The sequence below is a fragment of the Sporisorium graminicola genome, chromosome SGRAM_15, assembly GCF_005498985.1.
Source record: "Sporisorium graminicola strain CBS 10092 chromosome SGRAM_15, whole genome shotgun sequence".
Lineage (NCBI taxonomy): Eukaryota > Fungi > Basidiomycota > Ustilaginomycetes > Ustilaginales > Ustilaginaceae > Sporisorium > Sporisorium graminicola.
In genome coordinates this window covers 67,384-82,340 of record NC_043725.1, presented here as the reverse complement: position 1 = coordinate 82,340, position 14,957 = coordinate 67,384, and the positions used below count along the sequence as shown (strand labels likewise).

Genomic DNA, 14,957 nt, shown 5'->3' with positions numbered 1-14,957 from the left:
TGGCAACGACTCATGATACCCCTACACTATCAATGCCGGTTCATGTTTGAACGCCATACTGTTGTGATAATATAGCATAAATGCTATACTGAGGTAGCTTCGAATATCTTACGCCCAGATTGCCCGCCCCGTGGCTCTCTCTCACCCTCTTTTCATGTTCCTACCTACACGCCCTCACACTCTGCCACGAGCGCCCTCGACACATCAGCCTCACTGTTTTAAAATAGGCTGGAACTATATATGAAATGTCGCTCGAGACCATGACAAGATTTGGCCGCGGTCAGCTTTTAGAAGCGCAAGCTCTGGCGATACTGAACGAAGCCCTGCAGGTTGTCCAACGCCTCCTCGGCGCTCGCCCTCAGCGAAATCTGCTTCCTGCGATCCACCTGCCTCGCCAGTGCCTTGCACTTGAAAACAGTCAACCTGATCCTTCCCAATAGGTTGGCCCCGCGGAAAGCTTCCGCATCATAGTGGCTCGTCTCGTCAGCATAGGTATCGATCAACCCATTGATCGCGGCCAGCATGCTCTCCACCGTCGTTCCGGAGGTCGCGGAGGCCGAGGGATGGTCAGGAATGGCCTCGAGGATGGAGACGAGAAAGTGGCCGATGTAGGCGTTGAGGGCGACGGAAACGACAGGCGAGCGTGCGATTGTCGAGAGGAGCAGAATGCATTTGACGCGCATGGCATCGGTGGCGGCTGAAGTGTAGCCGGAGACGAGGGCGACGATGATTTCCGAAGATGAGGCTTCGGCGTTCGAAACGCGGATGGAGGCGCTGCTACTGGGCGACAGTTCAACAGATCCTTCGAATAGGCGTGCAACAGACCACATGGTTCCAATGCACGTCTCGACCATGCTCAGCCCATCACCACCTTCGTCCGTTCCAGAACCAGCGCCGACACTGGATCCAACGCTGTCAACCACACCCTCCGCATCGCCACCATTAGCAGGCTTGACGATCCCAGCCCCAGCACTGGCGACAGCAGGGACACTAGCACAGCCTTTGGCAATCTCGAAGAGGCTCTTCCACACCTCGTTGAGCGTGCTATTTTGCGGCGCACCCTGGATCCAGCTGCGGAAAGCGGCGATTCGGCGTTGCACCTTCGGATCCGTGGCGGGCTGCGACGGCGGGGGTGGCGAAAACGTGGCGAGGCGAAGAAGCAGATTGTTGAGCACCGAGAGAGAGCGGAGGTGAAGGCCGCGGAGCAGTCCGGACGTAGGTTTGTCGGTTGCCTCTCCAGCCGAAGTGAGAGAGGGGAACGAGGCTTCAAAGGGTAGTGCGAGCGTCAAGAGTGCACCGGCGAGCGAAGAGCGAGAGGATGCTGTAAAGATGGACGCTAGCGCAGGTGCGTATGCTTCAAACGGCAACGTGCCGCTTCGCTTGACAGCGTCGGCAAATGTGTCGCCGCCATTGGTCGTTTGCTGAGCGACAATACCCATATCATCGTCGTCTTTAGAGATCACGGCGTCCATCTCATCCTCTTCTGCCGCTCCATCCTCGTTATCGTCGTCACCACCCACCTCCATGTCCGTGTCTTCGTCATCCGCCTCTTCATCGTCCCCATCGAGGTCCTCCAACCACTCATCATCGTCGTCTCCCTCTGTCAGTCCTCCAGTGGCACGCGAGTCCAGACTACCCGCCATCTCGGCTAGCACTTCGAGCGCAAGCATGAGCGTCTGCGCCTTTTCTTCAGCTTTGCCCTGCATCTTAGCTCGGAGCGCCGACTCGTCCAGTCCATCCTTGGCGCTCGAATCGAGCGAAACAGCCTCGGCGATATCACCCCGTCCGTCCAGGTCGTGTGCGAGCTTGGTCATGTCGACAGCCGACAGCAGACGGGTGAGTGTGGGCAGGATGACGCTCTGCTCGTACTCTTTCAACGATATTCCCTCTGCACCCGTGCCAGACGATGTCGACGTGGGAACGAAGATGTTGGACGATGTGAATGTGGCACCACCACCAGCGTTCTTGCGCGACGACTTTGAACGCGAAGCAGCGTTTGCGGTTTTGGTGTCGACGGCAGCAGCAATGTTGCGGAAGATGCCGGCAGAGAGGACACCGAGCATCGTGGTTTGCGAGAGGATGTAACGCTTGAGCTTGTCAACGTTGGACTGGTCGGTGTTGACGCAGGCTTCGAGGAGGGACAAGGCGGTCTGAATGGCAGCGAGGCAGCGCGTGGCAGAAGCTGGCTGTTCATCGAGTGAATGTACGACGGGAATCTGAGGCGCAACGATGGAACGGGCGGGTTTTGCACCTTTCTTCTTGGATGATTTGGGAGGCAGGGTGGCAGACTTACGAGCGAGCAAACCATCCACAAAGTCGGCCTCGCCACCGTCGGTCAATGCACAAAGGGCGTTGCCAGAAGCCAGTGCAAGGTCGAGCAAGAGCGAGAGCTCTTCATTGGATAGAACGCCGAGCGTCTCCGTCGCCGAATCGGTTGCAAGGGAAGACGAGGCACGAGATCCGCCAGCGCTAGCAGTGGAGAGCACTGAGGCAGCTCTTGAGCCGAGTTTGATGGCAGATGAGAGCCACAATGCCAGGCCTTGACCGCTGAGCTCGTCGTTGGAAGCGCCGGCACCGACGACATCCTGGTCAAGCCACTTCCAGGACACAAATTTGGCAAAAGCCTTGTCGCCCGATTCGCACAAGCACCAAACCACGGTCACTAGGTTCTCTGCCATCTCGATGAGACCCTTGCGAGTATTGGAATCAAGACCGAGGAAAGGTTCGCCCCTGCGAGAGGCGGAAGCAGCGGAAGTGTCCATGCTGTCGTTACTGTTAGCATCGTGGCCGGACGAGACGAGCTTGTGTTGATCCTCGGCAGAGAGACCATGGCCTGCAACCTGTTCCAGCGTCTTTCCAAGCACTGCCGCGAGCTTGGTAGCATGCCGCTTTTCCTTTTTGTTCATCTTGTCGAGCGATTTCGAGAGAAGCGCCTTTTTGGCCTCGATGTCCTGCTCTTGGGTGGGTGCGTCGTCGACAAAGGAGACGGAAGGATTCGAGCTAGAGCTTGCATCAAATCCGAATGCATTGCTTGCCCATCGCATGGCCGAGAGAATGGCGGGTACACCGCCCTTGTTGACGACTTCGTTGCGAACATCGATGCCGGAGTCGACGCAGAGGTTGCGGAGAGCACCGCTTGCTTCGCGCCTCACATCGACCTCGGTGTGCGACTGAAGGGCGAGGAGGAGCCTGCCTACGAGGTTGTGCGAGAGCAACAGTTTGCGATGGTGTTTGACCTCGGTAGCAGATTGAGTTGGGCTGACGGTGAGGAGCAAGGATACGGAAGCGAGCGACCAGACCTTGTCGGCGAGGTTGATAGAGGCAGCGGTGGTGGCCGCATTGTCTGGCGCGGGCAAGTTGGCGAGCAGTGGAACAATATCGTTAGCTGGCGACGCTGCTGCTTTGGCCGAATCAAGTGTGCTGCCACTGGCGAGCTTGGTGGCCTGTTGAAGAGCATCAAGAGTGGCGGAAGAGACCGATGAGGGAGAAGCTTGAGCGCTGCTGTTGGCTGAAGCTGAGCTGGATTTGGAGAGAGGATTGTGACGGTGCAGTTTGCGCTGATGGCGCTGCGGATCAAATCCTGACTTGGGCATCTTGGCCGTGTCTTGTGCGACGGGTTGCTGCCGAATGAAGCAAGCGCACTGCCAAAGGGGATGTGACGGACGAACGAGAAGGATGTGTGATGGGTTGAGAAGGAAGAGCAAAGATTCGGAACAGCCGGCCTAAGCCTCTTCTTTTTGGGGTTGAACGAACCCTGAGCAGAACAATTTTCGGAAGAAGAAAAGAGCTGAAAAAATTTAGGCCTGCAGAACAACACTCAGAACAGGCGTGTGGAGTTGCCGGAGAGTTTCATTTTGCGAAAGAATGTTAGCGCTAACAGTTGTCACCTTATAGAAATCAATCCTCGATGTTGATGCTGTTGTCGTCGAGCAGCTGTGGCGAACAACGATGGCAGGCCACACACCATATACATTTCTCAACCGCAAGGTGCAAAGCGCACAGATCAATCAGAGACGGTGGTTGCAACACACAATTAGCGGTGGTTGGAGAGGATAGTCGTGGATATCTATTGAAACCGCGGAAGGATGAAAAGGGCACTTGGTGGCGAACGAATAAGAGCAAAGTAGGTGTGAGACTTGATCAGCTGCCACAAGCCTGGCGAGACAATGGTGTACAATCACTGCTTGTCAGCGGCACCTTCGTACGAGCAGATTGCCTGCACCTTGGCGGCCGAGGCACTGGAGGTGTCAAACTTATATCCGAGCCAGTCCTTGGCCAGCTTCCTGGCCAGCTCGAGACCGACGACGCGCTGTCCCATGCAGAGCACCTGGGCGTCGTTGGACAGGATCGCACGCTCCACCGAGTACGGATCGTGAGCGGTGACGGCACGCACGCCATTGACCTTGTTGGCGGCGATGGCGACACCCAGACCGGTACCGCAAATGAGCAGGGCGCGGTCAACTTCACCGCTGGCTACCTTGCGAGCAGCCGTGACCGCAACGTGAGGGTAAGCCGTCTTGTCGGCGTTGGAGGGGACTCCGACGTCGACGATTGATTCGACACGAGGATCGTTCTGGAAGTCCTTGATGATGGCGTTCTTGTATTCGACACCAGCTTCGTCGCAGCCGAATGCGATCTTCCACTTGAGCTGAGGGGCGGCCATGTTTGCGTTGGTGTATTCGATGAAGGATTGGATGAGAGATGGAATAGAGATGATGGTCGTAGTTAGGGAGGATCTGTCGATGGGGCAATGTGCACTGAATACCAATAACTTCCGAAGCTTCGACCCTCGACACGGAACCAAGCCAGGGCAAGAATCGAAAAGTCACCGGCTGATCCGAGCGCGAGACTTACGCCACACTCACAGTCGTTCCACTTTCCGCAGCTTCCAACGCCCGCCCATTGCTGCAGTTCTGGAGTGCCAAGTTGCACGAATCCACGTTTCCGTAAAGCCGAAATTTGCCAAATCCACTCGCAGAACTCGCTGACAGTGAGCACAGACTGGCCGGCTCGCTTTCTCTCGGCACTTCCGACAGCAAGAAATGCGCGTTCCCCTGTGGAGAGAGAGGGGGACGCTGACGCTGCTGCTGCAATCTAGCGCAAAAGATTCGCGGGGGAATGCAGCCTCGGGCAAATTTGTATTGAAGTTAAATTGCCGACGCTTCTGAATCCTTCTTTTTCCTTGTAATCAGAGGGCAAACAACGCTCACTCCACTTTCCTGGCTGTCTGCTCGCTGCTGCGCCTTCGGAACGGAAACAGAGACAACGGCGACTTGGGATGTCTTCTCGGAGATGCCGCCTGCTGCTGCCTCTGTTTTTCAGTGCTCTGGGGGCTTCGGCGTTTTTCATCGCCGTCTGCGTTTCACATCGAAGACTCAAGTCAAAGATCCACTCTCTTCTCTGCGCATCAACACCTCACGGTGAGCTGGCTAACCTGGAATTGCTGGACGGAGGCTGATCATGACCTTAAGCTGAAGGTGGACCTCTGGTGGGACGGCTTTGTGAAAAAGCGACGTTAGAAGGTTCGCCCGATTCCCGCTTAGTGCGGCTGAGCAGGCCCAAAATAAAGAAGGTCGATGCGATTCACTCACTCGACTCGTCTTTGCCCCCGCATTTCCGCGTTCAACTTTGCAGCGACGATCATCCCTCTCCTCTCCTCGTTGCCACCCATCTCACACAACCAACTATACATCGTCCCTCAGCTCCCTTTTCCTCACCGCAGAGTCAGAGTCGTATCTGTATCACTTAAGCTATTATGTCGGCGACCAGCAGCAGCGGTTCTGTTTCGGCACGACGACCGCTTGTCGGCGTCTCGTTCAAGATGTACTTTGACATTGCCAAGACCAAATCGTACCTGGACGATGCCATCTCGCTGCTCTCTTCCACTCTGCCTAGCCTGGCTCAACCTACCGACGTTTTTGTCATCCCGGACTTTATCACGCTCACCTCGGTGGCTTCGCAGATCTCTGCTTCCAAATCGTCGCTGCTGCTGGGAGCGCAGGATGTGCATTCGCAAGACTTCGGTGCCTTCACAGGTGAGGTGTCGCCCAAAGTGCTCTCGCAGGTGGGCGTCAAGTTTGTCGAGATCGGACACGCCGAACGCAGGCGATACTTCGGCGAAACCGACGAGGATGTGGCCAACAAGGCGGCTGCAATCGCAAAGAACGACATGGTTCCCTTGATCTGCATCGGCGAAGTATCGAGACCCAAAAACATCGACGATCTGTCCATCAGCGACGTCGAGGTGGTGGTCGAAGAGTGCTGGCGGCAGATCCGCCCGGCGTTGGAAGCCATGGACACACAGGCCGAGGTGGTGCTGGCATACGAACCCGTCTGGGCCATCGGCAAATCCGAGCCCGCCTCGCCAGAATACGTCGTCAAGATCACAAAGGCGCTCAGGAGGCGGTACAACAAGGACTATGTTGATTCAGGCAAGGGCAGAACCGACGCTTCGTTTCGCATCCTGTACGGCGGCAGCGCCGGTCCCGGGCTGTTTGCTAAGATCCGTGAAGGCGTCGACGGCCTGTTCCTGGGTCGATTCGCCCATCAACCGCAGGCTTTCATTGATACCGTCAAGGAGATCGCCGGTACAAAGTGAAAGATCGACTACGTGCTTTCTCAGCTTTTGTCTCACTGCTACGAACAATGCACCCTCCTATGTAGAAGACCAAACTCCAGACTGCCAACCATATCTCATTCCTGTTGAATAAATCGCAATACCCATTTGTACTTCGATCCCATCTGACTGAAGATCGGCCTGAAGAGCCATGTGCCATCCTACACCAACCGTCGAGAGAAATGGAATCGGGATATTGTATTGGGGCTGAGATGTACAAGGAACGCAGAGATGGTTTGCTTCAAGGCTCCTTGACCGAGAGCTCTCCCTCCTTGAACTGTCTTGCCCACTGTATTGCATTTGCATTGAGTTAGATATTTAAAGGATGCTGTCAGCGTGAAGGTTCTCTTGCTCCATCCTCACATCGAAGATATTGTACGACTTACGTTCATGGAAGGGATGGGCTTGGTGGGTGCGTTGTGTCTCCACTGCGATCCGATAAAAGTTACAACGAGGAGCGTGATGTCAGTAGCCAGGCTAGAGAAATGAGAATCGGCATGGCGTGTGCATCGGTTCGTACCTCTCGGTCAGCGCTGTAAGTCCAGACGCCGTATGTTGCAAGAGCGATGCCGACAGCGCAGATAGCAGTATTCGACACCCAGTTGTTTGGGCTGCAGCAAGGGCAAGGTGAAAGCAAACGGAATGGTTAGCGGACGACGCGCCTCGAGATCGGTATGCATGCTTATAGCAAAACTCACCGAGTCCACCAGCCACCTGCTGGCGACCACACCTCCTTGGGGTAAGGGTATCGTGGACCGGCTCCCTGTTGAACAAAAGCGGAGTATCGAGACAGAGGTCGGTATAAACAGAGGAAAAGACAGTCAGTCAGCGAACGTCCATCGAGTGAGCTCCTCCTTTCGTGTCTGTTAGCAGACGCAGCGTACCATTTCGATATTGTGTTGTAGCGCTGAGCTGTGTGGGTGTGCGTCGGAGAGTGCGATTGGTAGCAAAGATTGATGATGTCGAGGAAAGTGTGAATAGATCGAGGTTGAGCTGTAATTCGCGTCAAATCTGGAATTGCTTTCTCAGGTCGGTTCCGAGTCAGATCGGCCACGAATCGGGAAAGCCGAGACGGGAGGCTAGGCCGATGATTTAACAACTTTCGTTGAGGTGCCTTGGAGCGCGAGCGTCGTGTCCGTCTGTGTGACTGACTTTCTTCTTTCGCGAGACGCTCGGATCATCCGCGACTGCAACCGTCCAATCTGAAACATTCGCACCTCTCTTCTCTTTTGCTCTCGTCTGTCATCCTTGTCGCCTCCTTCCCACGCGCAATCGAGACTCACGATTACCACCGACACATCCAGCATTGATACCAGCTCAGGCCCGCAACAACGATGGCGACTGCGCATTTCCAAGTGTCTGGCAACCCTGAATCGGATCCCAAAGCGGCGGCGCAATGGTTGGCTGAGCAACGACGACGTCCGATTCGAGCACCGCACAAGACAGTCGAATATGGCGAACTCGTCATCACCAAGGGCGGACTCTCTTCTGTCTCCAACGAAGATCTGTGGTCGATTCTCGAACAGGTCGCCATCGCTGCCATCGAAGTAGCACGCTTCGATCTCGCAGAGCTCTGCATCTCTCGCTTGACGTCCCGCTTCCCCAACTCGCAGCGCGTCACTTCGTTGCAAGGTATGCTCCTCGAAGGTCAAGGCAAGCTCGACGAGGCTATTCGACTGTACGACGAGGCCCTCGAAAAGGAAGAGACATCGCTCATCCTCTCCCGTCGTAGAATTGCTGCCATCAAATCGACAGGCGACGCCAAACGCACCTTGGAAGCTCTCAACGCTCACCTCGATACGTTCTACAACGATCCCGAAGCTTGGCAGGAACTCGCAGAGGTGTATGCCAACCAAGGATTCTACACCCAGTCCGCCTTTGCTCTCGAAGAGCTGCTGCTGCAGATCCCTCAGAACGGCTTCTTTCACTTGAAGTATGCAGAGACGCTCTACACCAACGGCGACACTATCAAGGCATACAAGGCTTACTTGAGGGTGTTGGAACTGTGTCAGAGCGATCGAGGTGCCACCGACGAGCACGAGAGCTCGAAACAAACCGCTGCGCAGGGCCCCTGGCTACGCGCTTTGTGGGGCACAAAGATGGTAAGCACTTACTCCTACCACCACCGAAGCCGAGATTGCCAGCCGGATTGACCAAGCTTTGAGCGTTTCCTTTTTTCTCAGACGACGACTGCATTGATTGCAGCACCACCTGCTTCGTCGAAAACTTCGACAACAGACGACACGGTCGACCAGGCCAAAGTGAAAAAGATCGACGAGCTCGTCACCAATCTCCTCCTCACCAAGGTATATACCCCACAAGCTGTGGCTGCAAAGCATCTCAGGGATGTAACACGCGCTGTGCTAGCAGCCTAGCTTTGCTGGCCTGTCCCTTCCATAACAATGCAAACACCATCGGGCACACGAACCCACATACTCAGACCCTTATCGAGCAACCGAAGAGTTTCAAATTGTTGTGCGAGAGCGAGAGAGAATCAGAGTTGAAAGTGGGCGAAGATGACCAAGCACGGCCAGCCGGAACGAGGTGAATATGACGACGGTGGCCGTCCTCATTTGGCCTGTGTGACCATCACAGACAATGACGGTTCTACCACTCCATCTCTACCGTCACAAATTCCGTTGCTCCCAGTCAAGTGCAACAAGGCTTTGTCTGGTGAAGGAACCCACAACCGCCAATCAAGCAGAATCGACCATCTGGTGTAAAAGCAAACACTGGCCGAGATGGAAGACGATGGAGGCATTCCGTTACAACGGTAACGATGCCAGCTTTTCTCACCACCCGGTCACCCACATTCATCTCGCTTTTCACGCAATGGTGCTACACAGCTGAGATGATACTCTACAGCAGCTTCATATGGTCCTGTCCCACACAATATGCGATCATCATTGATGTGAAAACTCGACTCTTCATCAGCGAAGGGGTGGCAAGCTCTGCACTCCTGCTGCCTTCGGGGTTATGCTTCCCACCTCTTTTGTCCAACTCCTTGCAGCGGTGGCGTCGGCCATCGTGCGGCTGCGGATGCTAGGACCAGACCAACAGAGGTGGGACGGCTTCATTTCAATGTACTCCCTCCATCGCTGCTGCTGAAAGTATATATAGAGCAGAACTCCCCCATCATTCCCCGCCTGTGCGCTTCTCCAACTCGAATTGCCGCAACCTTTCGAAGATGGTGCAACTCCATCATTCCTTCCTTTTCGCAGCTCTAGGCATAGCGTCCGCCGCTTCGGCCTTCGCTGTCGCCAGTGGTAAGTCTAGTCCCTGCCCCTGACATAATTGCAGACGACATGGACGCGTAATTGACATTAGGTGCTGCCTTTTTTGATGCAGGTGGTGAGCACGCTTCCTATCTTGCGCGTCGCTTTGTCGACAACCACGCTCAAGCTCTTTTCCCCCGCGACCAGGATAGACCTGGTGAGGGACAGCTTGATCAGGGCCACCCTGTTTCTGAACCCTTTCCTTCGGCTGGGCAGAATTCTGGCGATGGTGGTGGCGGCAACTATGACCCCAAGCATCGCCTCTCTACCTCCCCCAGAAACGATCGGTCTTCCATCTCCGAAGCCAAACAGCAGCTCGAGTCGACTCTCTTGCCCGAGTGGGATCGTCAGTTGACCGAGCATTTTGCCTCTTACGGTCACTGCTTTGGTTCTGACTCGTCTACCTGTCAACGACACACTTGTCTCCTCACCAGCGCCGACTGCATCGCCTACAGCAAGAAGGAGAAGCACGACCTGGCCAGAATGACCAAGCAAGTCCTTTTCAAGGCCGTCACCACAGGAAAGTGTGACCCCTCTGTATCCGCCACTGGCTACACGCCGATCTGCAACAAGTACGGCTACTGCGACTTCTTCGAAAACCACGGAGCCGAGGACGGAACCATTCGGTGCGAGACGCTCAACGACGAGGAACGACAAGAATTCGTGTCGAGGCTTCGAGTCCTCGACGAAGATTCAGTCGATATCGTTGACAGCAGCAGCAGCAGCAGCAGCAGCAGCGACGGAGACGGTGAGGGCTCGAAGCGTTCGTCCCCTGACGAGATGCAAGACAAGAGGGACCCTCACACGGTTGGCAAACGCTCTCTTGCTGATGAGCAGAACACCCCCTTGTCTCAAGACACTTCCCAGAAACGTGACGTCGAAGAAGCTGTCAAGTCTGCCTTAACTAAGCGAGCTCTGATCGACAGGCCTCTCCGTTACAAGACCGGATTCACTGATGCCATGGCGAAGGGCGATGGTTCGACCTCTACCACCCTGGACGGAGCTGTCGACTTTTTCGGCGAAAAGCTCAACCAGGAGCAACTCGCTGTGAAGGCCTTCCAAGTCGCTGCGCAAGTTTCGGAACCGATCATGACGAGTCGAGGCTACTGCGATGCTCTCTCTTCGACTTGTGACCAAAATCGCATCTGCGTCTTGAGCACGGAAGGGTGCCGGCGTTACTCAAGCGCGGACAAGATCTCGATCGAACAAAAGTTCCTCAAAGCTTACCTCGACGTGCTTTTCACGGGATTGTGCCAGGCTATGCCTGATGCGCAGAGCGATAATTGCGATGCGTCGGGCCATTGCCAACTCTGGAAGAGCGGTGATCTTCAACGTGATCCTAGTTGCAGGGAGTTGACAGATGGTCAACACTGGAACGAGTTCTTGGATAGATTCAGTGCTGCTTTAGTCCAGCCTAGACAGACGGACACGCATACCGTTGTTCAGCAGCAAGGCGGCTACTTCGGATTGACTCCATACGCTGATCAAGGAACTCCGTCCTCAATTCTTTCTAAGCGATCGCTGCCTCACCATTCCTCCGATAGTATTCACGATGACGCCAAGGCAAAGCCTAGCGTTTCCTCTTCCTCTTCGAACGACGGCGACACCGTCGATATGTCCAGTGTCAAGATGACTCAGGCACAGCTTGCTGACCATGTGTTGAATGCTGCCGCACAAGCTACCGCTCTTGCCACGAAGAGCTCTGGTCACTGCAAGAAGGAGTCCGAAATCTGTCGCAACCACGTGTGCCTTCTACGCGACCCTGGCTGCCGCCCTTATACGGAAGAAGAAGCTGCGGTGATTGAGGACAAGTACATCATTGCTTACTCGGAAGTGTTGTTCTCTGGCCATTGCAACCCTTCTGCTGCTAGCAAGGAGAACGACAATTGCGACACCTCAGGTCGGTGCCAGTTGTGGCTTGGAAATGGCAAGCGAGACCACGCCTGCAAGCAGCTCGGCAGCAGGCAGTTCTATTACAGGCTCCTCGCAGTCTTGGATGACTTGGGCATGGGTCCAGGTGCTCACAAGGCGCACGGTGCTGGCGTATACACCCACAAGGCCAAGCGTGACGTATCGTTGTCCACTTCCGCAGAAGTCGAGCAGCCCGATGCTGCCAAATTCCATGGCGTCAAGGTCACCAAGAAACAAGTTTTCGCGCTTGCCGATGCAGCTGCTTCGCAAGCCGTTGCCCTTGCCTTCCACAACCTCGGCTACTGCGAGGAAAACTCTGCCACCTGTCACGGAGAGTCGTGCGACCTGGGCATGGCTGGATGCATCTCATATCCGGAGAAGGTGATCGACCAGTACGAGCAAATGCTTGCCAAGGTCTACCGTCACGTGTTCACTTCAGGCACTTGCGACGTTGAAGCTGCTGCTGGTGATGGCAAGAGCGACAGCTGTGACCAGTCCGGCCACTGCACACTGTGGATGCACAACGACAAGCGCGATCTTGGCTGCAAGGAGTTGACCTCCGAGCAGACACAGTTGAGGCTTCAGGCGGAGCTGGACGTTGTACTTGCTCAAAACATGCCTGAAGCTGAGGCTGGTGCTGAAAAGCGCCCTTTGCAGAAGCGCAATTTCGACTACGGTATGTTCAACCCAGCGGTCTCTAACGAAGACAATCGCAACACTGCCAAATTCCACGGCGTCAACTTGACCTTGAAGGAAGCCTACGCTCTCGCCGATCAAACTGCTGAAGCAGCTACCACTCATGAGTTCGACAAGCTCGGTCACTGCGATCCAAAGTCGTCTTCTACATGCCAAGAGAGCTTCTGCGACGTTGGTAAGCCAGGCTGCATCGCTTACTCGGACGAAGCCAAGCGCCATTTTCTTATCAAGTTCCAATCTATACTCAGGTCGGTGATGACTTCAGGCTCTTGTGATCCGAACGACAGCGAAGGCAACTGTGAGCCGACGGGCCGGTGCCAGCTGTGGTCGGACGACGGTGTTCGCGATCGTACGTGCGCGGAGCCGAGCTTCACGCAACTCCAAATCAGGCTCGAGTCTGCATATGACACCATGCTGGCGCTCGACGAGCTCGAGTTGGATGCTGACAAAGGCAGGCTGCACAAGCGCTCAAAGCGACATGCAACGGATTCTGACGGAGAAGAGCCGGCTCCCAACACTGTCCTGTTCAACGGCCTCGAGATGACGCAGCGCCAAGTCGCTCAGCAGGCCATCCTGGTCGCCCAACAAGCTATAAAGTACAGTACGCAAGACTCGGGTACGTGCGCGAAAGGTTCTCCGACCTGTCGCGACGAGTACTGCACTTTGTCCTCGCCCGGTTGCATCGCCTACTCGGACGAGCAGAAGCTGCAGCTGCAACAGGCGCTAAGCATGCTGCTGACCGAAGTGTTTACTTCTGGTTCGTGCAAAGCTACTGCTGGTCCTGCTGGCGGCAGAACCGATGTTAACTGCGACGCTTCAGGTATGTGCCTGCTGTGGCAGGACGGCGGAAAGCGCGACTACAACTGCAAGCCTTTGAAGAAGAAGCAGCTCAAGGCGAGACTTCAGGACGCTCTGCAGACGATGTATGCTTCGGGTGCGGCTGATACTGATGCCAGAGATGGCAGTGGCAGTGGTCTTGGTAGTGGAAGCAGGTCGGACAAGGAGAAGCGTAACCTCCACTACACTTTGGTGAAGCGAGCGCTCGACATTGGATTCAAAGACGTCAAGTCCGAGCCTGACTCATCCAACTCTGACGAAAACAAGGAGAAGCCCGAGGCCGCCCTGATCAATGGTGTCCCAATGACGCACAAGCAGGTTCAAAAAGAAGCCAAACGAATCGCATCCACATTTACCGAGTTCGGGCCGGAAACCAAGATCACCTGCGCCAAAGACGGTCGGATCTGCGTAGGGGGTACCTGCAAGGACACTCCTGTGCGATGCGAAGACCTTGCGAAGAATCAGGTGTCGGATCTGCAAGAGACGGTCGCCATGGTTTTGCAAGCTGCCTTCAGCACGGGCACCTGTGATCAGAACGTTGACAACACGGGTCGTCTTTGCAAGCCTGCGGTGGAGGGTGGTGAGACGTGCTTTCTGTGGAAGGAGGATGACAAACGGGATCACGGCTGCAAGGAGTTGACCAAGAAGCAGCTCCAGACGAGACTAGAGGCTGATTTCAACTTGTTTTTGGGTCAGTTTGTTCCGGAGAGCAAGGAGCCTGCTGCTCGTAGCAGCTCCGCGAAGCGCAATAGCAGCCGCGGATTGTCCAAGCGCGAGCTGATCGACGGTCCAATCCTTCAGAACCTGCTCGAGAGGGACATGGGAATGGACGAGCCCGGTGCCAAAGGGTCCAACCCCGAGACCCGTCCAGGCTTCATCACTATTCGCAAGTCGGACCTGCTCTCCTCTTCCAAACTCTACCAGCCCACGCCCGAAGAAGTCTCCGAGTTCATGTCTGTTTGTAAACACCTCTCTCACGATCACAAGGCCCTGCAACACGTCGCTGAGGCCGCCGGGGTGTACGACGAGGAGGACATCGAACAGCTTCGTGAACATTTTGGCGAGCTGGCACACAACCGGGAGGCGGCGACAGAGGTGCTGCAGGAGGCAAAGATGCAGCAGATGGTGCGCGAGTCCAAGACCACAGGTGGTCTCTTCGGTGCCATGACTGCTCCGTCCAAAGTTGCTGCTGCCGCGGGTGTGGACAAGCTGCGCAAGACTGGTGGAGAGCTTGACGTGGGTGTCGACAGTGGCAGTGGCAAGGCTGCCCAGTAGTCAGACCTGCGTCCAGATCGACGTCTCTCGTGTCTCTCTCTCGGTTTCCTCTTTCTATTATTGGTTTCTATTCTTTTGCTTTCCCCTAGCTATCGCTCCTCCAGCCGTTATAACTCCATGTTAATCGATTGCGGGCTGTTCTCACTCTTATTTTCATGTTGCTCTGGCCGTTCTGGTTCACACTGTCATTGCGGTTTGAATATCTTCACTTTCATTTCATCTTTCTCCCTCATCTTCATCCTTGCTTGTCGCGCGTTGTACATGCGTGGGTGCGGACAAGCTCGTGTTCAGGGAGGCGGTTGTCGTGGGAAGAAGCTCGTGCTCGGGGTTGCTGAGTAGACTCTGAG

General features: G+C 55.4%; 6 protein-coding genes across 6 annotated transcripts; 3 read left to right on the top strand and 3 right to left on the bottom strand.

Annotated features, from left to right (window-relative positions):
• Positions 1-287: 287 nt before the first annotated feature.
• Positions 288-3,593, bottom strand: EX895_002462 (uncharacterized protein; the record flags this gene model as incomplete). Its single annotated transcript, XM_029883061.1, has 1 exon — positions 288-3,593. One exon carries the CDS (start codon positions 3,591-3,593, stop codon positions 288-290), a length of 3,306 nt encoding a protein of 1,101 aa, XP_029740459.1.
• A 584-nt stretch (positions 3,594-4,177) lies between these two features.
• On the bottom strand, positions 4,178-4,663 carry EX895_002461 (uncharacterized protein; the record flags this gene model as incomplete). The annotated part of the gene is made up of 1 exon (XM_029883060.1): positions 4,178-4,663. The coding sequence occupies one exon, from the start codon at positions 4,661-4,663 to the stop codon at positions 4,178-4,180; it is 486 nt and encodes a 161-aa protein (XP_029740458.1).
• Positions 4,664-5,755: 1,092 nt separating this feature from the next.
• Positions 5,756-6,598, top strand: EX895_002460 (uncharacterized protein; the record flags this gene model as incomplete). The annotated part of the gene is made up of 1 exon (XM_029883059.1): positions 5,756-6,598. One exon carries the CDS (start codon positions 5,756-5,758, stop codon positions 6,596-6,598), a length of 843 nt encoding a protein of 280 aa, XP_029740457.1.
• A 259-nt stretch (positions 6,599-6,857) lies between these two features.
• On the bottom strand, positions 6,858-7,503 carry EX895_002459 (uncharacterized protein; the record flags this gene model as incomplete). The annotated part of the gene is made up of 5 exons (XM_029883058.1): positions 6,858-6,905; positions 7,003-7,044; positions 7,137-7,227; positions 7,315-7,379; positions 7,501-7,503. The coding sequence occupies 5 exons, from the start codon at positions 7,501-7,503 to the stop codon at positions 6,858-6,860; spliced, it is 249 nt and encodes an 82-aa protein (XP_029740456.1).
• Positions 7,504-7,950: 447 nt separating this feature from the next.
• EX895_002458 (uncharacterized protein) lies at positions 7,951-8,991 on the top strand (the record flags this gene model as incomplete). The annotated part of the gene is made up of 2 exons (XM_029883057.1): positions 7,951-8,718; positions 8,800-8,991. The coding sequence occupies 2 exons, from the start codon at positions 7,951-7,953 to the stop codon at positions 8,989-8,991; spliced, it is 960 nt and encodes a 319-aa protein (XP_029740455.1).
• Positions 8,992-9,803: 812 nt separating this feature from the next.
• Positions 9,804-14,610, top strand: EX895_002457 (uncharacterized protein; the record flags this gene model as incomplete). Its single annotated transcript, XM_029883056.1, has 2 exons — positions 9,804-9,882; positions 9,965-14,610. The coding sequence occupies 2 exons, from the start codon at positions 9,804-9,806 to the stop codon at positions 14,608-14,610; spliced, it is 4,725 nt and encodes a 1,574-aa protein (XP_029740454.1).
• Positions 14,611-14,957: the final 347 nt, after the last annotated feature.